The 26,876-nt window shown below is 43.6% G+C and overlaps 1 protein-coding gene across 8 annotated transcripts in view; it reads right to left on the reverse strand.

Moving 5' to 3' along the window:
- PRDM10 (PR/SET domain 10) overlaps nucleotides 1–23,064 on the reverse strand; it is a 46,655-nt gene extending 23,591 nt beyond the window's left edge. The window contains exons 1-10 of one of the 8 annotated variants that reach the window (XM_067310075.1): nucleotides 22,930–23,064; nucleotides 20,962–21,060; nucleotides 12,530–12,715; nucleotides 10,509–10,673; nucleotides 8,767–8,826; nucleotides 5,594–5,713; nucleotides 4,381–4,588; nucleotides 3,748–3,989; nucleotides 2,414–2,617; nucleotides 295–367 (exon numbers count right to left, since the gene is read on the reverse strand). In XM_067310075.1, coding sequence (XP_067166176.1) covers nucleotides 295–367; nucleotides 2,414–2,617; nucleotides 3,748–3,989; nucleotides 4,381–4,588; nucleotides 5,594–5,713; nucleotides 8,767–8,826; nucleotides 10,509–10,673; nucleotides 12,530–12,622 — 1,165 coding nt within the window. In that variant the 5' untranslated portion in view covers nucleotides 12,623–12,715; nucleotides 20,962–21,060; nucleotides 22,930–23,064. Of the gene's footprint in view, nucleotides 1–294; nucleotides 368–2,413; nucleotides 2,618–3,747; nucleotides 3,990–4,380; nucleotides 4,589–5,593; nucleotides 5,714–8,766; nucleotides 8,827–10,508; nucleotides 10,674–12,529; nucleotides 12,716–20,132; nucleotides 20,297–20,961; nucleotides 21,226–22,929 lie in introns of those variants that run through there. The other 7 variants (XM_067310076.1, XM_067310080.1, XM_067310077.1 and 4 more) reach the window with 7 other exon arrangements.
- Nucleotides 23,065–26,876: the final 3,812 nt, after the last annotated feature.

A 26,876-nucleotide genomic window follows, 5' to 3' on the forward strand; every position in this document is an offset into this window, starting at 1 on the left:
AACCTGAAGCAGTTGCACATAGATTCATCACACAGACTCAATATTAGGACATCAAGTATGGAAACATACCTCTTTCCAGCAGCAACCTAATGCTTCCCAGAAACTGAGGGGGAAGGTTAAATTATTTAATACTAGCACGAGAAGTGTTAGCCGACAGAGCCCAATAATATCTCTTAACATAACAGAAATTTGGGAGCACTACATAGGCCGTATACTTCAAACTAAAAAGAAAAAACCCAACCATTGCCACCATCACCCTGAAAAAAACAGAAAGAACAGAAAAGCCCAAATTACCCTTTCTTTCCTCCTCAGATATGTCATGGATCTTCTGGTTCACAAACTCTGCATAAGAGGCAGCATACCACACCTGGAGTAGGCATATAAGATGACACAGTATTTTCTTAGATGGAACCAGAACTAAGGGGAATTCACTGAAAATGTTTTCGGTTCCCCCCCCCCCCTTAAGCGGTACATTGACTCCACTTGCCTCAACCCCTAACTCTCATTGCTCCTTTCACCCTCAATAATAAAGCCTATTGAGATCAATATGCCTCCACTAGGGAATAAAACAGCTTTGGTTAGAAAGCATATCCATTTCATTTTAAGGCATAGCTTCCTAATATGAGAGTTCATCTCGCACAGGGCTACCAATACTTCAAAAGGAAATAAGATTAATCTTTTCAGACCTGACTGTAGGATTGTAAAGGATGGATGCCTGTGAAGTACTGTTACGTGCTAGAGGGGATGTACCATGAGGAATGGAAAAATTCTCAACTCGGGGGATTTCCCTTTTCTTTCCTGCTCTCTTTAAATGAACAACAGGCAGCACAGTCTGCAAAGACTCATTTAAAACGTTTCTGAAGTTCTGAAGGATTGGAGCAATATGGTCCTGCTTCCCGGAACAAAGAACTGCCAGGCTGCAACAGGCTGGACCCACTTTCATTATGAGAAGAGGGATTTAGGAAAGAGGGAACAAAGATTATTAGAGCCTAAGATCAGATGCTTACATTTAACTGAGAATTCTTGCATCATTTCTGATCTGATTAAAAAGGCTCAAATATAAAAGACATTACTTAAAGGAGGCACGAACAGATTTTCAGCACGAAAAACCTGGGCAAGTTTAAACCTGGACTAACCACAGATGCTTTCACAGCAGTGGTGTGTGTGACATTTCTGACTTCCTTCAAAGACTCGTGAGTAGTATGTGTTACTTTACAGCCATCTCACTAGCCGGCCAAAGGAGGAAGCTTGGAGCTTCTAGACTACTCACTTGTCGTGCAGTGCAAAAGTTCCCACAGCTTGAACTAACTGATCCACCCAGTTCAATCTTTCAACGAAATTAATATGAATGCCCTACGTAGACTCAGAGAAGAAAATACATTACAGAGCCTGGGTAATTCACTTCCGATTATCAAACTAATTTTACCCCAAAAGGCACGGCTACCACACGAAGCAAGAAAAATGGTGCTTCCACAGGCAGGTCTGCACAGATTGAATTAAAGTCTGATTTCAAATTGATTTAAAAACAGTTGAAAAATGATGTTTGGATACAATTAGAATGGATTAACCAGATTTCTAGTGATTAGCTTAAGCAAACTCAGGACTGATTTCAGAGAAAGCAAAAAAACAATCCTACTCCTAAAAATCAGAGACAAGTTAAGCAAGGCTTTGTCCTGGTTTAGCAAAGTGAATTTAAATCTTTTTTTTTTTTTAATTAAATTATTGTAATTTCTATGTGTTAAAAACAAAAAAAAGAGGATTCAAAGAACAATTTACTGATATCGAAGTCTTCCAGTTATCCTCAGTTCCCCAAAAGATGTTCAAAATGAAGGCCATCTCAGCCAGCCATCCTGCTTTGAGTTTAAAGTAATCAAAACACTCTTAGAGGGAACAACAAGTAGCTCACAGGGAAGTCACAATATTCGTTATAATTTTCCACATGCAAAGTTGCGAAAGTTCCAGGAACAGAAAAGCCAGGTAAAGCAAGAGACCATATTCACTTAAGGCACCAGAAAACAAGCCAAGGGCACGCAGAACTAACAGGAAAGGGCATCCAGAACCGAAGAGAACAACACTGCTGCAATAAAAATTAGATTGCATCTGCAAAATATGTGCTGTAAAGCATGGCAGTGACAGACAAATCATTTACATACTCTTCCTTTAAACTTCCTCATTTAAGGTCTGAACCAAAGCTCATTTAAATTCTATAAGTCAGTGGCTGACTACTGACCTCAGTGACATTTGGTTCAGGCCACTGTATGCTTTATTACGGAAAAAAAAAGACCCTAACAAATTGTTCCACCTATTTACAGCAATCATTGCCGGCACTTGGAGATGCACTTATTACATAGCAACTCTAAGGCTTGATTCCATCAGCGGAAAGATGAGTCACGAAACACGAGCAATGCCATACCTTGAGCTCCTGCTTGGGCTCCACGTTTTTAATTGTCGTATAATAAATATGGTGGCCGTACTGATATGCTACCAGGTTCTGCTCCAAATGGTTCTGAGCTGGACGCACAAACATCATCCAGTTACAAAGAGCCTCGCTAGAAAGTTCAAACCACAAGTCCTCTTGCAAATCTCTGTCTTTTCTGTCACCCTTATCAAGAGACACCTGTAGTAAAATCCAATTACATATAATAGTCACTGTCTGACCACAGGTTCAAAACATCTTGAGTTTCGAACAACATCCCCCCCCCCCCCCCCAAAAAAAAACAACTCCACAACCTTATCGTGACTAAGCAACTTTTACATCAGGAAAGCAAAAAAGGCATAGCTGATATTTTCTCTTTGCTAAGAGGGATTCAGAAACAGGCAACATTTAGGAAAATACTTAAAAACTGATACCGATTTAACTAGGGAGACACGGTGGGCCCTTCCATGGCTTTCAAGGGGAAGAAGCATTCATCAAAATGGTCAGGCTCAGTACTTGGCACATAACTACAGACGAGGCACAAGAAGCTGGAGCTCTAGTAGGCTATATGGCGTCAGTTGTCAGATGTTTCTTACTGGCAGCCCCACTTCTCCTTTTCTTTCCTGGCTCATGACACCACCTCAAGCTGGAAGCACTGCTTCTGCAACCCAACTTCTGTTGGGTTCGTGAATCTGCCGGGGGTCATGACTTCTTTGTCGGACACTGACTGTCATAGAAGCACTGTCTTAAGAGGCACTGGTCCCTCTAGGGATTGTGTACCTTATCTCCATCAAATAAAGGACCAACTGCTATAATCAGACCAGTAAATAAACAGATCAGAGTTAGTCAAATCCATTATACCTCATGCAAACAGACTTGGTGGGGGTGAGAGGAGAGGGGCTCTCCTCTCTCCTACATCCTAGGGGATGAAGGAGGGAAAGCGGAAGAAGAAATATTTTTAACTTAAATTACAGCATGACACAAAATTACGGCTGCAAAACATCCTGAGATAGAGCAACTATTTTTATGTCCAGATGCTGCTTCAGCCCATGTGAGAGTGATTCACTGCATTCAATATTATGAGTCCTATACATCATACCACCATAATGTCACAGTATTCACCGTGACTGTGTCTCCATGAATAACATGAGTAGCTGTAGATTTCACATCAAAGCAAGCTGGGTGTTGCTGAATTACAGTAAGAGATGGAAGTAACAGAAGGTCTCCGGTGAAGTAACTGATCAAGTCAAAGCAACAGATTCAAACCCACGGAAATCAAAATTTAGGCACAAATTCCTCCCTTTTTCTCTCACACATACATATACACACACCTTCAAATGGATGTAGCAGTCTTTGAGTTCGGTTTGTCTAACCAGGGGTCCTTCCACAGGTCCAAACTGCGTGCGTTTAGGGATACGCCTTTTGGAGAACACACCTCCCAGAAATCTGTCTATATACAGCACCAGGGGGAGGCTGGCTCTTGCCCTGGTCAGCACGGGCCGGTTTGGGATTGGATGCAGAGGTCCATGTTTTGGACACACAGAGGGATGCGCGTTATTACACTCCTCACACCCTACAACACAAAGTCAAAGAGGACACGAATATCAGGCAGATATTCAGGCACCAGCTCAGAAACATTTTAACAGCATTATCTTTCTCTAAACATCTTTGGCTCAGCTGTAGGAACATTTATTCCAATAGCCTGTCTACGTTTTAAAACATTAGACAGGGCAGCCTTCTGCAAAGTAAAGAATAAAGCTGCTCGGAGACTCCACCTAAGAGAGAATCCTGTCTTTGAATGAGGCAGCCCAATATGAGTATACGTTTCTGGGTATAATTCAGGGAACCAGTTATTACTGCTAAAATCTGAATGGCCTTTACCTCCATTTTCTAACAGGCTAGGGGAAGAGGGAGAAGAAAGGCAAGGGGCAGCTAATACACTATATGCTTCCTGATATGCTTACACAGATCATTGGGATCAAAAGGTCGAGGTGGATCTGGATCCCATTCATCCATGTCAGTGTCTTCCCCGTCTTCATCCTCATCTTCATCATCTTCATCTTCCTCTTTTGTTTCCATCCTTCCCATTTGATTCTGCAAAGGTGCTAAAGGGTCAGAACCATCCACTGCCTCCATAGGAGGTAACACCTGGTTATGCACCGGTAGTGATGCCTGAGGACAAAACAGTCAAACAGTCAAAGTCAGTTCCCCGTTGAGAAAGTAAAAAACACACTCGCACAAAGACAAGCAATGAAAGCTCTTGCTAGTCTCCTCTTTCTATTTCCTTTGGTAATGGAAAGAAGGGCAAGGGAAACTGCATGATAAACGATTGCAGAGGGATCTTTCACATCTCCGCTGCTGAGAATCTCACTCAGAACAGCTCTGTGTTGCTACCTGCTTTACCCGGACAGGGACCGATTTCTCAGGACAGCAAACTGAAATCAGAGGAGATCTGAAACAAAGCCCGGGCCCTACTCACGCTCGTGGAAATTATCCAGAGCCTAAAAGCTATGTTTTAGCTTCTTCAGTAAAAGTGCAAGAACCCTGCACTTTGGCACACGATCTTTTGTCTCCTATTTTACAATCAAATGAAAACAATCCCCAGAGCACACATGTAGAGATCAATAAGGGAGGAGATAACACCAGGATTAGATATGAACTATGAGACATGGAGGACAGTTAAGGGGATTGTATTTTCTCTCTAATTTTAATAAAGATTTTCCTTCACTTTCCCTACAAAGAAAGCAAAAATAAATTGATGTGTATGCACAGAATACTCCATCACTCACGCAGGTTTCTCAGAGAACAAGAAATACTATATACAGTAAAGCTGTTTTAAGAGAGTGGCAAAGAGACACAGAGGATATTGGTCCTATGTGACAGTCAAGAGTTATGCCCTCTGCTAAATTTGATTTTCGAAGCTGAAAGGAATATTTTAACGTGGTTGCTCAAGATAAAACAATCTGTAGAACAGGTTCCTCTGTACGTTAGCTACATGATCTCTCCTAAAAAAACCCCACACTCCATGATGAGACTACGAAAGACAGTACAAACCTATGCTAGAACTTTCTTGCATCGCCTCCCGTATCACTCAGACATGCTTCATCACCTGAGACAGTGCAGCAATGAAATCAGTGTACTTTTACATTTAAAAGAAAAGGGTGCCTGGCAACTTACTCTATCTGCTTGTGGACCCTGCTCCAGAGCCATTTGCTGGGGGGATTCGGCAACGTTGCCGAGCACGGACAGGTTGGTGGGATTCATGCTCTGAGCAGCAGCAGGCAAGAGCACAGTTACCTAAAATTATAGGCACTCATTTTAGCACTGCGTCATTTCCATCAATCACTTACATACGGGCAGTGCCCTGCATGCAAAACTCCCTGGAATCCTACACTAGGCCCCAAACTGCAGCATTTTAAGGGTGTTTTTAGTAGGGGTGATGGGCTCAGACAAAACCTGCAGATCCAAACACATCCAAGTCTGTCCCAAATGCTTTTTCCCAAAGGAAAAGGCTTCAAAGCTCAATCCAGCTTTTGCAGCTTTTGAATCTCCTGTCTCCCACTTTTAGCTTTAACTTAAGCTCCTATCCAGCCTGGAATTCAAACTGCACTAGAAACAAGTGCGAGGAGCTCTTTAGCTCTTGGTAAAGCTAGTGAATGGAGTCTTCGGTTTTTCCTCTCTCTCCAAATTTTCCTCCTCCTTTTTCCCTTTTTCCTTTAGGGGAGAGGAACAAACAAACAAAAAATCCCAAGAGATATCTCCTACCTTTTCCTATGTTTCTTTTTGTCAAGCAAACCAAGATACATCATAGAAACAAAAGGGTGTATTAACCTGGTTGGAAGATCAAGCACTCGAAAAATAATTGCTGGAATCCTCTCATTTTTCATTATGTTATTCAGCTACACTGCACATTTTTGGTTCTGTTTTTCTACTCATTTCCTTGTGTAGTAACATGAAAATTAATGAATACTATTACACACATTAATTTGCTGCTCCCATCTATTCAGCAATAAACCAAAGCAAAATTAAGATCCCAGGAATTATCTTTCCTGCCTTTTGAGTTCTGCTTATCTATACAGGTATCAGCACTGTTTTCCCACGTGCTTTTTCATCCTTCTCTACGCTTAACATTGTGTGGGCTCTAGTTTGTCTCTGACTGTTAAACAGCTTTTGGACTAAAAGGAAAGCCCTTGCCCCTCTACAGAGTTTAATAAATATAAAATAAAAGAGAGCAGTGAAGTGTGCCGCCAGACAGACAGAAGGGAGAAATTCTGGTTTTTCTGGGGCAACAACGGCACAGCCCAGATTCCAGGGTGGGTGAGAGCAGACACAGCTGAGAGCAAACACCAGTCAGGACATTATAGAGCAGTAACTCAGAGGAAACATAAGTCAGGACATTACAGAGCAGTAACTCAGTCCAGTTCTTCAAAAGCCTGGCCCAGAACCTGCATTCTCAAGGAGCAGGCAAGAAAATCCAAAACATAAGCAGATACAGTCCTAAAACTTTGAATCTGGTTGTTTTGTTTAAAGGGGTAATAAGAGTAATTTATGAAACTGCTTGAAAACTACAGCAAAAAGACTTCAGGGAACAGTGTCAAAGTGAACAGGAAGCCGCCAAGACAACAGCTGAACCTAAGTGCCTGGTATTGACATTCCCGATGCCAAGTGGCAATAGAAAAGGCATCATTATGCAGTGGCACACCTCCAGGCCTGCCAGCAACGAGAGGTTCGTACAAGCTTGTGTCTATTTGTACCACACGTTAGCATTTCCTACTACTAATCGCACTTCAAAGGCATCTTTCCTTTCCATGTCAGACACTGCAAGAAATACAGGCATCATTTTGAAAAACCTCTGAATCCCTTTTAAATTCCCTCTAATGTTTATTTTGAAAGACAGGAGGAATTTTAGTTATTAAGATTCATGATTAGTCGGGGGGTGTCACACATGACATGTATAAATCAAACACCTGAAAAAGCAGTAGCTGCCCTAACAATATACTAACTGTTCACAAGCAAAAGACCATCTCTGCTGGGACTGCTGTCATAGACCACGCTGGAAGGGAGGAAGGACAGGCTGAGAACATACAGACAAGTACTTTTGCCCTTGATATTCAACATATGAGAGTAACAGCTCCCAAACTCTGCTGCTACGTCAGTGGGTCACGTGCACTGCATATATAACAGCCATTCAGTTAATTGGATCATGTATTTACCAGTAACGCTTGTTGGAAAAGCGTGGTTTAAAACAGTTAAGTGGGATTTCTTGGCTTCTTTATGAAAGAAGTTTGATCTGGCAAAAAAAATTCAAAGTGACACCTCCAAATACATTCAAAGAACAAGACGACACACCTTTATTGTGCCAGTCACATGGTTTCCTGCCAGTGCCACAACAGTTTAGGTGGTCTCCTTTTAGCAGTTAAAAAGCTTATTGACAATGCATATTTAACCCTTCATTCCTCCCCAGGCATGCCAACAGATATGCATTTTAGTGACTTTAGTAATGATTCAGATCTAAAACATCAATTCACACATGCCACCAAAAAGTCATCTATCAGCAATGATTTCAAGTCAATATGACAAGTAGAATTTGAACTAGAGATCTCGATCTGAAAGCACCTATACCTGATTATCACCATCCAGTCCTCAAAGATGCTAGTTAAAATTAAGAACAAATCCTTCACATCCATGCAGGAGAAAGGCAATTAAAATCTGGTATTATCAAAACCTCATAACAGCCTCCAGTTTCATTCTGTTTCTAGTCCACTTCATACTAGTGAGAAGACCAGGCAGAACACCTGGGACACCGAGGTAAGCTATGGGACCCAGTAATTGAACTTCTTCAGGTTTTGCAGCTGCTTCCCTAAGAAATTTCCAGTAAATATAGAACTTGATCCAAAAACAATTTCTCTCCCTCGAAAGTCTTTCATAGACTTCAAGGTATTTGGATCAGAATCCATATGAGGACAACTGCAATCCCAGTCCTTCCAGAATGACATTAAAATAAAGTTAGTCACATCGGTTTATTAAGTCATTTAAAGGGACACTGTTGGAAGACTTCTCTTAATATCTGGGGCGGGAAATTAGAATTTTTGTGGCACGCGAATTTAAAAGCTTAAAAAGTTTAGAGAATCCGAGCTTACTGCCATTCATGCACAAGGTAGCCAAGATAATAGAGCCTCGTTATTGTAAGCTTTTTGCTCATTATCACTGGGATGACAGTAAATGATTGAAGACTGTCACTTGACAAATTCAGAAGTAGCTTATCTGTCTCCACCACCACAACAATGTCCCTTTACCTTCTACGACAGTTCCCTTATAGTTTCAGGCCCAAGAGAAACAATGTCTCTTACCTGCTGCGTGGTAGCATCCTGCTGGACGTAAGCCACTTGGGACGGATCTGTAAACAGAGTCTAGACAAAGTGAAAAAGGCTTATCAAACCAGCCTTGGGGTTGGTTATTCCCAACTCGCACAAGAATTGCGCTATCGCCAAGAAACAATCTACGTACAAATAATTTATTCTGCTAATTGTTAGTGTGCCTATCACCACAGCAAATTAATTCAACTTACCCAAGTGAGCCTACATACATCAAAATTAGACTAAAATTAGGCAGTATTCCATAAAAAGATAGTATCATATTTATATGGCACTTGTCATCCATATACTCAAAGAGCTTCACAAGATTTTTTTTAAATGGAAAAATCACTGCTGATTGCCGATGTGAATCAATTCAACAGGATGAAATGCAGAAGATGCATGGAAGCTACACAATAATTGAGAGCAGGACAGAAGATAATTATTAACTTTATCTTTCTGCCAGTTCACAAGAGACCTCCTCAGAAAAAAGCATCGGGTATCAGATATGTCCTACATGTGAATTTGCTATGGTCATTAAATTGTTTTTCAATTTCATAGAAGAGATGGCAACTCCAATGCTCTTTCAGTAGTCTGCAAGATTAGCCCTCACTGAATCATCACAACCACTTACAGGGTCTGGGAAGAGCAAGACTCAGGGGAAAACTAAGCATTGACTGAGGTCAGCCTTGCTCACTTTTCCAAAACTGGAAAATACCAGAGCTCCTGGCTCCTACAAAATAAAATATTGCATAATAAGAATTCCATTAGTGCTTTCTGATGATTTGTTCTCCATTGTACGTTAGTCTCTTACTAGTACACTCCAGGTCTTTCGGACAAAAAGATAAAAGCCAAAAAGGTTTGGAGTAACTTGGTCAGTAACTTCCTCGGAGGTACAATATCTTATAATATCTTACCCTCTCAGATCATCCCACCACAGGAAAATTTCTTTCATGTACTAGCTAGGAACTGCACAACAGACAGACCACGGCACACAAGGCTATGCCAGTGCAGCTTCGAGTGTCAAGTATGCGCCCTTTGTAGCGCTACTGATCTGTCACATCAGCAGAAACATTCCTGACAAAATCCGTCTGCTCCTCACTCTTATCTATCCACACAGAGGTACGGATGCATCCCGTGTTAACTCCCCGGATAAATACATGCCGTCAGAGACAAAAGCTATTTGATATTTAATATAATTATATAAAACAAAGCCTAGGCCTATGAAATCAACACCTTCTCTGAATAAAGACTGCAAAATTAGATTAAATATGCTGGGATCCTCTGCAAAAACAGAAGACTTATTGCTACTATTAATTATGAGGACAGCACTGTGCAAAACAAGGACTCCTCTTCCAGAAGAAGCACGGGTCCTTCTTATAGCCATTGATGTCTGAATCAATTAGCTTTTTACTGAATACAACAGAGGCAGAATTTCTGGAGAGATTATCAGTGCTTTTGAAAACACCTTTGATCTAATTACAATCTCATCCACCTCTAGCAAAATAACCAGCATTTCATAGTTTATAGCCCAGCATCCTTTGATTACTACATTTGCACATCAGACTGGAACCAACAGTGTGAAGCCTCTATTCACCAATGGGCAGATAGAAGCATCACAAGTGCGACTGCCAGCCATTTTCCAGTCACCTCACTTGGCTGGGAGCTGGCTTTAGTTTTGAACAAGACTGTTTCTCTTTCAGGGGGCCAGAAAGGGGTGGGCTCAGGACCACACATGCCTGCGTAGCTTCCACGGGATGGATGTAAACTAGCGTGTGCTCCGAGGTGTCCACGGAGGTGTAGGAGGTGCCATCTGCCGTGTAGACCACTTGCTGCGAGGGACGGTCCTGGTCATCACTGTACACAATCTGTGCCACTGTCCCCCCTTCAGGGACAAAGTGCACCTGGAAGAAAAGCAGATCCTATGCTGAAATTTCTGCAGACATACGCCTTTGGGAAACCACACTAAAAGCGCAAGCTGCAGAAGCGTCTTGGAAAGTAGGAAATACTCTGTGTCCCAACCACCTAGCCAATTGTTTTGGAAACAACATAAAACTTATTATATAATTCATACTAAAAGCCTCATCTAAATGATGCCAGCAACATAGAAATCCAGACATAAAAACTACCACCACTTTCTCTCTTTTACTCTGCATTTTAACTCAAGACCTATCCGCTATAAAGAGCGCCTTCTAAAAGTCCTTGGATCACTACTTCTGCTATAGATTGTTTTAAAGGAAGTTCAGATTTGAACTCGTGTACCTGTGGGATTTATTGGTGTGTTTTTTTCCCCCTCTTTCTTTCCATATTGTTTTCTGGGTTTATGATGTTATTACTTTTATTCAGCTAGCTCTGTAGTTAGAGGTAATTATTTTGTTGCTTGATGAATGGCTAACACTGTATTAACTTTCTGACGCTACTTCAAGTAATAGTATTGTACCTATGATGAGGCAGCAACAGCATGTGCTTGATTGCTTTCCTTGTAGCAGGAACATGCAGTATCAGTAGAAAAATTCAACTGTTTAAATCCAGAAACATATAACTGAAAGCATTAAGCAATGATTCCAAGGACTACTAGAACAAGTTCTCTCCAGGGCAGCAGTTCAAATCCAAATTGCTTTTGACCAAAAATTATGATCACAAATAATAATCAGTGGCCTACCTGAAATGAGCTACAATACTTAACTCCAATGGTAATAGAAGCATGTTTACCTTTTGATGCCCTTTACACATTGCAAAGTATTTTTACCACATGGCAAAAATGGGACAGTTAGCAGGAAACTAGTTTAATATCCATATTCAAAGTATCCTCACAGATCAATATGCAAATATTGTATTTTCACATAAAATGAAACCACCGTTACATATTTTGTTTTCTTTGCTTCACCTTTCAGACTATGTCTCAGAAGACACCTAGTGCTCTTACAGGGATGCTAAGTACCGATTCTGTACAATAACTCCTCATGCAAACCCTACGGTAACGATGCATGCAGCGCTTCACATTCGGAGGGAACACTGCAAACCTTGTAACAGCCATGTGCGAGGAACAGTACGGTTATCCCACCCTACAGATAAAGGAAACAGGCCATCGGAAATTGTCTTTCTTTGCAAATTTCAAAGCTGAAAATTATCAGGAAAGCCAGGATTTCTAGGATTGTGGGTTGACTGTCATGCAGCACCCTCTTTTCATAAGATGTTCGTAAGCACAAGCCAGCTAACAGTCCTCTAGAAATTCTCAGCTGCATTGTCTCAGAGACAGAGTAGCTAACTGCATAAATAAGAATTTGACGTTTAGTCACTGACAATTAACATTTCTCTTCCCCACTGTCCAGATGTCTCACTGGAAAAAAATTATTCTTATTACTTTCCCAAGGTCCACCCACAACTCAAACTGATTCAACTGATGCTGTCAAAATGGGCTGCCACCGACCACAGATTTTGTTAATATTCATTAATCTGAATACCCTGTCACTTTCTCACATGCTTATACATATATTTAGACACTGACACTTATACAGCCACTGGCAGGTTTCATTTAGCTCGAGTTTCAGATGCCTGTGTACTCACTGCAGTGGTGTACGCAGTTCACTTTCTGAACCTTTCATTCGAAATCATCACAGACATCTTTACAGTTCTTCTCAAATGAAAGCTGAGTTTCTAGACTACAAGACAGCAAATGGGAACACCTGCTCGCTAAGCCACTGCAGCAAGCCCGACTCCGTCCAAGCAGATGCCGAGAGCTCTGGAAGGCACTAGTCACCTGAGCAGTATTCTGTTCCTGCTCAGCAGAGTCAGCCCACACCTGAGGACTTTCCTCTTTCGAGTCCATCTCCTCCCTGCTGTGGTGCTCCATGATGATATCTACTGGAGGAATGTCTGGCTGAATAGATTCATCTGTTCACTGTGTTTCTACTTCCAGAGGACAAGATGATCTTCAGTAACATGGCTATAAAGAAAGAAGAGACTGAGATATTAAAACAGAGTACAACACAATCAATCAGTTTTGGCTGCGATTAAAAGGGGATGTGTGGCGTTATCAGCTACTGCACCGCAGGAACAGACTGCTAGAGTAAAGCAGCCTTGGCTTTATGAACACGTGCATTCTCATCTCCCATTCTCAGGTTCTGCTGTATAATACTTTCCACGTCCTACTGAGGAGGAAACAAGCCAAGAATTGCAACAACTGCACTGAGGGGCTATACCGAATTCCTCCTGCGCTTCCCAGCTCAGCCACAAGCAGTCACAGAATATTCTTCACTAAATCACAGAACGGTTGAGGTTCCAAGGGACCTCTGGAAATCTAGTCCAACCTTCTTCCTCCAGCAGGGTCACCTAAAGCAGATTGCCCAGGATCACGTCCAGACAGCTTCTCAATATCTCCAAGGATGGCAACTCCACAACCACTCTGAGCAACCTGTTCCAGTGCTCAGTCACCCTCACAGAAAAAACAAACACCCCCCCCCCACTTTTCTTCTATTCAGATGGAATTCCTGTGTTTCAGTTTGCATCCATTGCCTCTTGTCCTGACCTCTTAGCACGGCCCTTCTGGCATCTAAATGCCTAGAAATCAATAAACAATGCAGAAAATTGAACCTAAGTTTCTAACAAGAAAAGACAAAGTTCAGAGACATCACTGTTTTCTCTGTTCATCTGAAAGAGTTCTTTTTTCCCCAAGAATCACACAGCTTTACATTTACAAGCAGTTTTCGCCTTGTACAAAGCTGCAGTTCCAGTTGGTGTTCAGACAGTGGTGCAATAGATGACTTTTAGAAAAACAATGAAATTCAAACTCTAACTGATGTAAGCCTGAAGATCCTGACAAATTGCTTCTATGCTAGGTTTTATTCACCTCTTACAATTTTATCGGAGCCCCTCAATCTGCCATTGGGAATCGCAGAAGTGTAATTTACAGCGAAGGTGATTGGTTTAGTCAGTGGTTCAGCACCTTCCCAATCCTTCGTCTCTAATGTCATATTAAATCACAGGCCCAGGAATTAGCATGAGGCTGAGCCCATTTCATTTTTCAGCTAGACCAATTAACTTGATTTTATACCGAGTGCCTCGCTGGGCTGAGCCAATGCCACTACCCCGTCTGTGCACCAGGAAGAAAGCAGAAGGCTCCTCGCTGACGCTTTCATTCATTTGCATTTTAAATGCAAATTATTTTAGTCATAATTTATTCCCATAAATGCTAGCAGTTGGCTTGTCACTGACAAGCTAAAAAAAGATAAGGGAGAAAGAAGCAGGCACTTTCTGCCTTCTGCTGATTTCACCAGCAACGAATAAGCTTTGCAGACCTGAGCACTGACTGTACCACTGGTCTTAGCCAGAACATATAAATCAATAGTACAGAGACGTCTCAGGATAACGTCACTGAACTGAACAGTGGGAAAAATCACGTTACTTCCACATATACTAAGAAACACTTTGGGAAAGTTACTTCTGGGCAATTTTAGACAGTAAGTCATGCCGCTGTTGGCGACTGCAGCCAAACATTGGCTTTCTCATGCTGACCAAAATACTATATATGTACCATGTGATCTCCCACAAAAGGGGTGACCGAGGAGAGGTGTGATGGTTGCTTGGACTTCACGTTAGACTCTTATCATTAGATTCTGGGATAAAGGAACAGAAATGCTATCTCAATAGCTCTCTATAGCTATTATATAGGCTCTCTGTTATACATCTCTTTATAGCTATGTTCTCTATAGCTATTACTTTAGATAAAAGCTCCAGACAAAGTGCAGGAGAGAAAAGGAAAAAAAAAAATTACAGTGTTGTATCCGTGTGCAACATTTTAGCTAGAGGATCTCATTAGTGAGGAAAAATGAACAGTGCTTAGGACTGGTAAACACCTCACCCTGCTCTCCAAGTGCTGAAAGCTAGGGTCTCTGGCACACATAGGCTCCAATATATAAATATTACCTGTCCTGCCATAGTACCTTTCATCCAGCTATCTCAAAGCCCCTTGCTATATCATCAAGTATTAATTCAGGCATTTCCACACATCTAATCCTGTCCCTTCCACTGACCTCCACCCCTCATTTTGTTAGCTATATGGTCACCAAGAGGTCTAGAAGAGCCTGCATGAAACACGACAGCATTTGTGTCAGCACCAAAATCTGAACCACCCTGGCAGAAAATTAACAGTCTATCCTGTCAGTCTTGTTTGGCTCTGTTTACCCCAAACAGCTCTGTCTCTCCACTGTTGTCATTATTAACCAAGAACCCATTCAGGTAATTGCAATAACAAAAGCCAATAGTTTAATCCATTACCCTGGACCTAATTGCTTAGAACAATGAAAATAAATGCTAGAGGTTTCAACGATTTTTGTTTTTAATATAATCATCTAGTTAGTACAAATTCAATTAAACCAGCCAGTAATTGAATTAAGAGAAAAGCAGAGTTATGGCCAAATCCACACGGTGCAACAGGTAGCAGAATTTTTGGCTGACTTTCCCGACAAACAGCTATTTATTGGCGGTCTGAAGGAAGATGCTGACTCTCTCCTGCTGACTCATTTTGGCACAAGTAACTCCTACACCTTGAGTAGAAAGGAGACTAAAGAGGTCTCTACGAGATGAAACTGGACATTAAACTTCAAATCTCAAAAAAAAAAAAAAGGGCTCAAAAAATTGGAAGAGAAAGCAGAAGATAGTATATTTCAGGTTTGTCATGGTTCTAAAGGTTAGCACTGATCTCGAATCTCAGAAAAAAAGGCAAGGTTGAGCCAAATTCAGTGCCTCGGTGGTGCAGTTTCTATAAATGTCACCATCACATTATTGCTGTTCTTCACAGAAGTGAAGAAAATATACCCTGCGCCCAGCCATTCATGTAACACTAACAGCCAATTTTAGAAGCTGCAGAATTTGCCGAAGCTTTCAAATTACGCATTTTAAAACACATCTTAAGATCTATCCCTCCAGCGTGCATTCCTACCAAAGACTGGATCTCCATTTAATCTTATCATTTCTGTTATCACCACCAAAATACACAGGAAAGCATATTTCCCCAGAAACTTGGAACCACAGGCACCAACCAAGATGGCAGGAGCAAGCACTGAAGTTTAGCTGGTACAAAAGGCAGCAGCAAAAACAAGATCCGCCCTTATGGCTAGGATATTTAGAAACAGTTGAGTTGGAAAGCATCGTCCGCCCCGAAGTCAGGGACAAGGAAACTGCCAAGAAACACAAACACCCGAGTAAGTTTCCAAACACTGATGACAGAAAAGACTGAACTAACTTTCCCAACTCGTCCTTCTGCATAGGACACTCTCCCTAATTAATCCCACATGACCTTATTTTCTTCTTTAAATCCTCTCATCAAAATCCACTACAGTTATGACACTGACAGCCACGGTGTCTCAATATCTTAAAGATTTCCTTATGGTCTTCTCTCAGCAGAGATGTCTCACTGCACAAGGAAGCAACAGATGTCCAACTTAGCACACGGCCACAATATTTTTTTTAAATTAGCTGCAGAGGAATCACGATTACTATGTTAGGGTATGCAGTGTCTACGTTAAACCTGTTAGCAACAGCAGTTATGGAGATATATGTAAAGAAACTACCTTTTCCTTTGAAGGATTTGGTTGGAAGCTTTGTTAGTTTCCCAGCAGCAATAAGTGTAAAACTTCAGGAATAAGCGTCAAAGTACAGTTATTGCCGCACGGCTGGCATACAAGGGAATACTCTCTGCTTGCTCTGCACGCTACTTGCCCATGAATCCCTTGGAACTGTTGATTTTTTTTCCCCCCAAACATATCACAGGCACTGGACATTTTCAGAAGGCAAGCACGTCGCCGGGAGGCTCTGCTGTGTCCGAGGGGCCGCACGCGCACGCAATGAGACCTGCCACCCAATGCATTGGCTGCATTCTGTCACCTCCCCAACATTTACATACAACCTCAGAAGCAGCATGAGCATAAGCAGGAAGCAATGCCAATATGCAAGATGCTAAACCACTTACAGTAACTAAGACGACAGCATTTTCTTCCTCAAAAGAGCAGGCATGCCTCACCCAGTCCACACTGGGTGATGACATAAGCTGAAATGATAATAGATACAAATCTAATCCAGTATCACCCTGGTGCGTCAGAGGGGCAAGGTAGTGACAATACGCAGCGTAAACAACACTGCAATATATAATGAGAATCAGGATCTCACCCAGCTCCCATTACTTTAAAAGAAAGGTCCATTTAAATTCAATGCTGATGTCACCCTGCACATATCCAAATTCTGGTGCACATCCTGACACACAAAGTATCTACCCCAATGAGCAGATAAGCTCTTCCGGGCTTCTGCTTACTGGAGCTCCGATTATGGAGCTCAATCTGTTATAGCACCCACAGGCCCAGTCCTTGAGCCCCCTATGATGTGCCTACATGTTTTCACAGGTAGGAACAGCCACGCTCTGAGCTGGGCAGCTACGCTAGCCTACGCTGTGCCTGTCCCTCAGCAAGGCTTAACAGCGCAGAAACAGCTTGGTGCTAACCATAATCCCAGGGCATCCAATTCAGAGTGGGAGCCTGGTCAGCAGACGCAGAGGGCAGGAGGAGTATGCTCCTGGATGTCTGTGCACCCCTAAAATCCAGCTGCCTGCCTCATCAGATAAGCGCAAGCAAGTCAAACTCCTCAAGCCAAAACAGGTTCTTCATTCATTTCAGTATGCAGTTCACATTTACCTTCCTTTTCTTAGTATGCACTGGGGACCTGCTGGTGTCCAAGACCTATGGCCTTCCTTTTCAGCTCTTGTCTTTTACATTCAATCCAAAAATCTCATTAACTGTGATGCTTCTCTTCTGCAGCTCCCGATGCCCGGAAAGCTTCTTTGTGTCACTGTCTGAACAGTTCTTCATCGTTTTGGAAATCTCACTTGAGAACTCCTTTTGATCTCTCCGATACACTCTAACCCCTCTCTCCGATTTCTGCAGCACGTTGCTTTATCTGAAGCTGTATTATTAATTCAGCAGCTTTCCCCCTTCCCTGCATTCTGCTCCGGAGGATGAGAAAGCACCGCTCAGGGGCAAAGCACCTCATTTGCTCCCTATCCAACACCAATGTCCTTGTTAGCCTTGCTGTCCTCAGTGGGTGATGCCCACCCCCATAGCCAACTCCCAGAGGGTGATAGTACCTATGAAGATCTAACCTCTGACAGCATCACAGCATCCATGCCATGTCACCTCTTCAGTGCACCTATAACCCATTACAGCTATGGGGTCAGAGCTGCAATGGGAGCAAATGGTGCTTTAAGAGAAGACCTCAGATAACAGTGAAGCCAGTATTCTTTTTTATTTGGTATGCAAGGATTTTTGATGAAATAAGACTCCTCCAGTACAGTGCTTCAATGGAAAACTCAGCTCTGAAATTCAGAAAAAAGCATCACCAAGAAGAGATCAACAATAACTATAACTATATATATATACACATACATACATACGTGTGTGTGTGTGTATATATATATATATATTTTTTTTTTTTTAAGAGACCAATTTCTTTGCAAACATGCTATTAGGGAAAGATACTTGCTTTCAATGCTGCAACTACACAAGAAGATACAGAGACAAAAACTCCGGGGACTTCATCTGCAGCAACCTCTCCGAGTCTAATTAAGGATATTCTGCCTAGAAAGCATCACCCAGTGGCTGTCAAACATTCACTTTTGTCCCTTCTCTGAAACAACAAGGATGAGAGAATATTAAAGCTGGGCAAGGGGAAAAAGTCCACTTCCCTGCTCAGGGAGTCATAAAGCCACTGCAGTATCTCAAATGAGAATCCACTTTACAATAATGGTGCATAAAGCAGCTAATGTGATTTACTCCCTAGTGTAAAAGAGGCTTGCATATAGATGGGGGTTCCCTGCAGCAATAATAGCAGCAGTTATTAGCTTAATCCTTTAAGTACTGAGCTCACTGACCACTCTTTTTCAGTGCTAACCATATGCAAGGACAGCAAGATTGCTACAAAAGGAGGTTTTATGACTACGGGTCTTCCTCCAGCTTTTAATATGAAACTGATTTATTATGCTCAAAAGGAACATCACATGTGCCTGCAAAAGCTATATCCCACACTTAAGTTAATTACCCCAGCTTGCCTAGAAGGCAGAGCTGGTGCATTTCCTGAGATCCTTTGGCAAGAATATGCTTTCTTTGCAGCAAGAAGGCTGGGAAGTGCACTAGGTTTCTAACCTCATTGACTGCTGAGTCGCAACTGCTGTCTTTTCCTCTGCATTCTCATTCATCAGAAGCACATATTGTTTCAAGGAACCCTGGCTCTTGTGCATTTTGGCTGAATGTTAGTAATCAGGTAATATATGACCACAATATTTATGTTTTACTGGTGAGTTAGAGATGGAAATCATACATAGGGCTGGGACAGCAAAGACTATTTATTTCCACAAAAGGAAATATTGCTTCAATTTATTTAGTCATATAATAAATAGAATAACTCAGCCAAACACAAACTCACTCTTTACTCAAATTGCGTATAAGGATGTAGATAGATCGATTCATTATATCACATCCATCATCAAAGCAACAATGAGCTGGAAGAGACCTCTTAGATCTTCAAGGCTAGTCCTCTGCTACTGTGTCCAACGCATCACAAAACCCTTTCCATAAACGGACATTGCCCAAGCACCAAAAGTGATATTATGTTGCAACTATTTGTTCACAAAGTATCAGATAAGTAGCTAACAGTCTAACCCTTTACAACACAAAATACAGAAGATAATCAAGCACTCCAGGTGAACTCCAAGAAGAGAGATTAACACCCCACTGGGGGACTACTGTGGATTAGGCTAGAGATCTACTCAGAGATGAGCACCCTCTCTGAGCACATTTTTGTTTAGTCCTAATTCTTGTATAACCAGCTGTTTCTCACGATACCCATTCGTGACTCTCCGAGCAGGCTAAGAGACAAGTTCATCAAATTTCTGGCTATGTCCAGGCTCTTATTAGTCACCTGTCTTTCCATTTGCTAAACAGCTACATACTCACTCCAATGACTGATTTCTTCCTCCCATCCTCAGCTCCATGAACTTTTGCAGGCCACTAAAATTTGTTATCATCTTCTTCTCTCCTTTCAAATATTTCATATTCTGAGGTCACTACAGTATCACCTTCTGCTACTGCGATACACCGCAATTCTCAGGCTTCAGCCGTGCGAGTCAGTGACCCTGTCTACTTAATTGATTTGGTTTAAAACTATAGAGGGAGAAGTATGATAAAGCAGAAAACAGGGAAAACACATTGTCAGAGTATAACATGAACAAAAAAGGAAAGTAAAAGGTCTTTACCAACCTGTGCGCTATACTGCTGTGTATACAGCTTTCAAGAAAGCATTGAAAGAAAACAAAAACCTACCAACAGCACTACATTGCTCAGTGTCACTCCAGTCTCCTTTTGTCATTTTTGTCTCCTATTCCTTTTCCTGCTCAGGCAACTCTTCAAATCGTGCTGCTTCTTCCCTTCCTCTCCCACCGCTTTGCATATCTTCTCTTGATTAAATCACTATACTACTTCAAGCTCTTAAAATTCAGAAAACAAGATCACCTTATTTCTGCAGATAAACAACTTGCATCTTTCAAAACAGTTGTTTGTCTGAAATACTATAGACCACAGAGAACAATTTAGGCATCTGTATCTTAAAGTAGGTAGTGACTTAACATACAATGCCAGTTAAAGGCTACAACACAGCTTCTATTTCTGGATGTTTTACTAACATGAAAATAAAATGGGCAAATGGATCTGACCTCATGTTTAAGTTAAAACAAAACTCATAATATTAAAACAGCCTCCACAATTAGCTGCATTTAAGTCAATTAAAATTCAGTTTACACAGCTGAGGGCAGCTGCAGGTGGCCAGAAACACACTCAAAAGTAGCTGCTAACTACAGAGCAAATTAACATAAGGAGCTCATCTAGGGATGTTCCTTGCAGGCTAGCAGTAAGGGTGTCAGAGGACAGCAAGCGAGAACACACACCAAATTCACTTCACAAACAAGTTGTTAATTATTCCACCAGATAGTAATATTAACAGTTACATCAATAGCTCATTCTATACCTATAAGGGTAATAAAATTGTCTTTTTAAACACCTAACAAGAGAAGCATATGCAAAATCCCCCAAAGCATCATAATTCAGCAGGTAAGTTAGCCATTATAGGACTGAGTTAGGAAATACACCTTCTTACATTTTTCCACATAAGACTCATGAAGAGACCTCTTAAAAATCAGTTGATGATTCATTAGCATTTCATCTTGTAGTTTAACCAATGAAGGGGGAGGGGACACTGAAAAAAAGAGAGAGATGACAAAGCAAGAGTTCAGCATAGACTATTTCCACTAAAACACTGGAAGTGAAACATGGGCAGGCATTTTATAAAGATACCCAGCCTCACACTTGCTCGTCCTTTAAAAGTCTGCAAGAACCATGTATGTATTAGCAATATACGAGACAGGTTGGTGTACAGATACCAAAAAGTACATCACAAATACCAGCTTTCCATTTCATTCTTGGAATTATGAAGTTCAATAGCCTAAGTCATAGGGGTTTTTTGTTTTTATCTGGGCTCTACAAACTGCTGGAAGACCCCTTGTAAAGAGTCTACAGAGAGCAATTAAGATAAAAGGGTGATTTGCACATGGCTTGAAATTTCCTATAAAGGGTTATTTAGAAGGGTCCTTTAGAAGGACCAGTAGGCCTGAAAGAGAATCAAAATTTCATTTTTCTATTACAGCTTAACAACTTTAAGGCTTCCAATTTTTTAATGCAACAGTGGCACAGGAACAGCCATAGCCACACAACACCAGAGACCTGTATAGCTAGAGACCAGAAAGTTCAGATAGCCACATGCTGTAACCATATCACAGAGCATGAGAACAGATGTATGTGACAGCAGCAAACCGCACAGCTGTCACAAAGCTCAGTATCACCTCGGCAGTGGCAAAAAATCACAGCTTTCACTTCTTGAAATTACTTTTGTCCGCACGTGGGTTTTGGTCTTTCCTCGGGGACTGGACAACCTCATACGGCCGGAGGTGGCGGAGGCGAGGCCCAAGCTGCCTCCCCGGGCCTGCTCCCGCTCTGTCCTGGAAGAGCCCATCCACGCACAACTCCCACACACGAGGCCCTGATGTGGGAACAACCATCCCTAAGCCCCCAGGGCAGCCCCTACTCGAGCCCTTCCACCCAAGGGACCCCCAAGAGCCACCCTCAGGCCAGGCCCTGGCCAAAAGGGGCCCAAGACCCCCAAGCAGGGCACGACCACCAGCCTCCCCCAACCCTTCCCAGGCAGGTCTGGCAGCACCCACCTGCTCCCCCTTATATACCCTCCGCGCCCCACCATCTCCATCAACGGCAGCCAATCAGGGGCAGGGGGTGCGACGCCCCCCCCTCCCCTAACGAGGCCAATGGGAGAAAGGGGCGCGAGGCACCCGGCCAATCAGGAGCCGCAGGTGCCCCCCCCCCCCACGCCGCCACCGTTCCCCAGTGCGAATAACGACCGTGCCCCCCCCCCCGGCCCGAGAAAGCGTGAGGCGCCATGAGCCCCCCGCGCTGGTGCCCAACGGTCACTCAGCCCCAACCACTCCAGAAATGGGGGGAGTGGGGGGGGGGGAAGGAAGGGGGTGCGGGCTGCCGGCGAGAGGGCGCGCTGCGAGGGCAGGGGCGAGGGAACGACGCCGCAGCCGAGGGGAGGGGGAGGCGATCTGACCACGGGGCAAGGGGAACGAGCGGCCCACCATAACGGGGAGCGGGGGTGAAACGCCCGCCGCGCTGGGGGGCAGCAAGATGGCTCCAGCAGCCCCCCCCGCGCCACTGAGGTGCCGGGATCCGGACTGTACCATCCGGGGAGGGGGGGAACAAGGGTCGGGGCAGCCCCTTCTCCCTCTGTCCGGGGCGGGTGGGGGATCCCGACTAGGGCAGGGAGGGGGGGGAAAACGGACTGTACCTCTCCCGCGGGGGGGGAAGGGGAATGACTGCGCCCTGCTCCCCCCCCCCACTCGCGGGAGCGAACGGTTTATCCCGGCCCCAGCACTAAGGAGCCGCCAGCTCCGGGCGCCATCTTGGGTGCGACTAAAACAACAAGTCCAAAACCCCTGGCGGGTCCCCGCGGTGCCCCCGGATCGGGCTTCCCTCCCGGACCGTCCCATCGCGTTACCTGAGGGGGTCCCGTGCGGGTGCCGCGTCCCGGCCGCCGCCGCCGGCCCCGCTGCAGCCCCAAACCCCCCCACCTGTCCTCACCTCACAATGGTAGCTGCAGAGCGGGAGGGGGGGGCGGCCGCCCGGACCTCATTACCATAATCTGCCTGGCAACAGTCCGCGACGCCGCATGCTGATTGGCTAAAACGCTTCTGCCCGCGAAGATGGGGCACAAAAGTCCGCCAGAAAAGACTCGGAGGAGGCCAGGTCAGGGGGCCGGGGGAGCAAAGGGGCCCCCCAATCCACGGGGAAGGGGGGGGGAAACCCCTACGCGGGCCTTCACTCCCCCCGCCGGATGCCTTTCGCCAATCAGAGCGCCGCTCTCATCCTCTCTCCCCTCCGCCGGGGGCCCTCGGGCCAATCGGAGCGCGCCTCTTATCGCGGCGCTCCGCCCCCCCCGCTGGGGGAGGCGGTGTGGGGGGGCAGCGAGCAGCGCCCCCTGCTGGCGGGGCGGCTCCGCCGCACGCTCTGCTGCTCCCCTGCACCGCGCTCCCACCTGAGCCCTAAACAGCAGCTCCAGGAAGGGTCGCAGCCGCTGCTGCTTGGGAATTTAGCGGATTTGTCATTCCAGGGGGGCTACCGCTGTGCTGTGGTTGCTGGTTTTCTTAAAAAGGTGTTCGTATTATGGGGGCACAGGAAAATACCGCTTTTCTGACCCCTTATTTGCGCTTAGCGTACGCTCAGGCAGCTGTTTCACCTGGCAGCTTAGGAGATATTTCTTCAATAAGAGCATCCCTGCTTTTAGCACCTTTCCTTTTCAGTTTATTCCAAATTGCTGTGTGAGCGGCATGTGCACACATAAACAAACGTGGTTGCACTGAAGCGTGGGCCGTTTCAGACCCTGCAATTGCAGCCTGTTGACCCAGAACCCGATAATGGAAGGGTAAATTTTGGTTAACAATGCAAGCAAATTACTGCTTTTTAAAAACTGGCTCTGCTCATACTCTCCTCTAGGAGACTAGCGAGGGGGTCAGATCTGGGTGCAATTAAGCACATCTCTAGTAGGTCTGTCTTTTTAAAGCCTGTTACAACATTTTAAATTAAAAGGCACAGGTGTATGCCAAAATCATCTCCTGTTGTACTGACAGTGTCCCTCCCACAAGTAATCAAGATAAAAATCAGAGATGCAAATTGTCTAGCTTGTGCCTGGTAACTTAACCTTAAACTATTATAAAAGACAGTTTCTGAAACTGAAGAGAGCAGAAATAATTAACCAATTAGGAGCAGTAAGTTTTGTTTTGTTTTTCACAATACTGCTCAACTCCTCTGTGCAGTCCTCTCCTTGTCACTGATGGAAGGAGGTATGGAGGCAGTTTCCTCCCCGTCCCATAAAAACAGTTTCAGATTTCGCTGCACAGAGCTGAAGTGTTTAGATAGCAAATAGCACAAGGAAGTACACAAGACCAAAACTGCTTTATTCCCTTGAGTCTCAACAGCTATTCCTATTAGTTAAAAAAAAAGTATTTTCAGAATGTTGTATTTTCATCTGGGATTGCGGAGACCTTCTCCCTAGTGTTTTGAAGACTTGCAATATTGTAACACCGACTTAGATACAAACACCCAATTGTGTCATGTTTTTATGCAAACGGGTCATTTTCCAGCCCTGCACAGAGAGCAGGGCAGGGTCCCGAGCCAGCCTTTCCCCTCCTGGTACTTCGGTCACCTTCTGAAAGTTACTCTGCCAGTATTTTTCTTCCTTTCCCTCCTTAGCCTGGAAAGAGTGATTTGGTGCAAGTGGAGAGAGGCTATAACCAGCTGCCAGGTGTAGAAAACGCACGCTGCTCTGATTCGTCATCCGCAGGATCTGGAATCTGATGTAATGTCTCCTGCATTTCCCCATTTAATGGGCTGTTTCTGATGCTCCAGCATAAGCTTCATTTTTCCAATAGCCTCGTGTTGTCAGAGAGAAAGAGAGGGAGGTCTCCATGTTCGGTTAATTTATTCTTTTCTAGCCTTTGTAGACAGAATAAGCAACATAAATAATTTCCCGTTCGCCTGTCTCATCTGGAGCAGCGCTGTAACCCTCAGCTGGATCCTCTTTCATCCCCTCTCCTGGGTCTTCAGATCTGCATCTTCATCGCTGCATCACCTCCTTCATGCGCTGCTGTTTCATCACGGCCTCCGCCGCTTTTGCCTATTTTGTCCTCCCGGTGGCCGCTGCGAGGCTGGTTTCTCTGGACTGCAGCACCTTCTCCCACGCAGAAACGTGCGTGCCGACATCCTCCCGGCGAGCGCTGCTCTCTCCGACTCCAGCTGGAAAAGGCTGCTGCAGCCGCATCCTCCCCCTTTTTCATTTACCCTGAAATATCTTTTTGACCTAACTTGGCTGCTTGAACTTCTTCATCCATTGCTTTTGCCTAGTGAAAGACCTGCCACAAGACATGCTTGCCTAAAAAAAAAAAAAAAAAAAAAAGGCAAAAAAAGGCACAGAAACCCCCCAAACCTCCTGTCATCTGGATCCGTTTTCCCCAAAGCTGCTCACTAACCCTCCATCTCATCCCAGCTCTCCTAGAAAGCCCTTGTTCTTTTCCTGTGTGTACCTCTTTGTTTCTGGGCTTGCTGCGGCTATTTGATTTTTTTTTTTTTTTTCTTAGTGACATTGTCTAATTCTGAGAAGATGTAGATTAAAACATGCCAGAGAACAATGCTCGAATGCTGTAAACTCATTTGAGCTATGTAAGCAGGCCGTGCCCGACGAGCCCCGTTGACCTCACCGGGCTACATCTGTGCATGACAAGTAGGTACTTTCATCGAGATTTCCAAATTGCACTGAATTGGACTGTGCATTACAGTGCCCATCTTTTAACTTCCCTTCTGCAAGTCAGTGGCTGTCTAATTTAAAGCAGCAATCTAGAAGATGGAAAAACTTCAGCTCTCTTCATGCTTCTGTTAGAACCTTTTAAATTATAATGCAACTGAAATGTGATTACTTTATATCTCGCACGGAGAATACCAAGCATGGAAAAGGTGGTGATACAAGTTTACTGATTTAGAGCAAGCCAGCATAAATTTAATTAAGGGGATTACTGCATCAAAGACACATACAGATTTAACAAAGCTTTTTTCCTATATTGGTTCTCAGAGCTTTCTTTTTTTTTCCTCCTCCCCAAACCAGTTTAGTTTCTTTATAACAAGGTAAATTAATCCCCTTACTCTGCAAACAAAAATTTCATTAAAAAATTATGGGTGTAAGTGGTTTAATAGCATCTACCTAGTAATCACAACTAAAAAAAGTTCTTTGACTTAACACTGAATGAAAACCATACCATTAAAGAAAGCATTTTCTCACTCACACATTCGTTGTTGGCTACCCCTTTTGCTTGGTCTGTGCACAGACAGTTGTTGTTTGTTTCCCAATATTGAATTTAAAAAAATATAGGCAACAGGCAAAATAATAAATGAGGAAGTAATTGACATAATCCCATAATAATCTTTGCTGTGCATTTGGTAAACAGTGCATCAAGTCATAGGAAAGCTGGGATTGCCAGTTCACCTTGAAAATGTTTGGCATACGAAGCTGTGCTGTAGGAACTGGTCAAGATCCCCTGTGTGGAAAACGCTTTGCCCCTTCCATGCCAGTATCTCCCTGGCTCCATTATAATGACATTTATTAAGGCTGCTCCTTCTGATGGTAGCTTTGAAGTCTCTTTGGGTTCAGAGGAAGGTAGAATCAACCAAGAAAATCCAGTATTTCACTAGTTTTGATGAAAACTGCCTTGGTTTGCAGGCTGCTTAGGGGTAAGGACCACGTTTTTGTTGTTTTTTTGCACAGCTCCTGCTGCAGAGTCCTGGCCTATAAGCAAGGCAGCACAGCTCTGCTGTGGCACCAGTAAACACCCCGCAAGCACAGGAACATCGATGCAGCGGAGTTTGTTTCAGGACTTTTCAATTATTGGAACAGTTCCC

The sequence above is a fragment of the Apteryx mantelli genome, chromosome 23, assembly GCF_036417845.1.
Source record: "Apteryx mantelli isolate bAptMan1 chromosome 23, bAptMan1.hap1, whole genome shotgun sequence".
In the NCBI taxonomy this organism is placed as follows: domain Eukaryota; kingdom Metazoa; phylum Chordata; class Aves; order Apterygiformes; family Apterygidae; genus Apteryx; species Apteryx mantelli.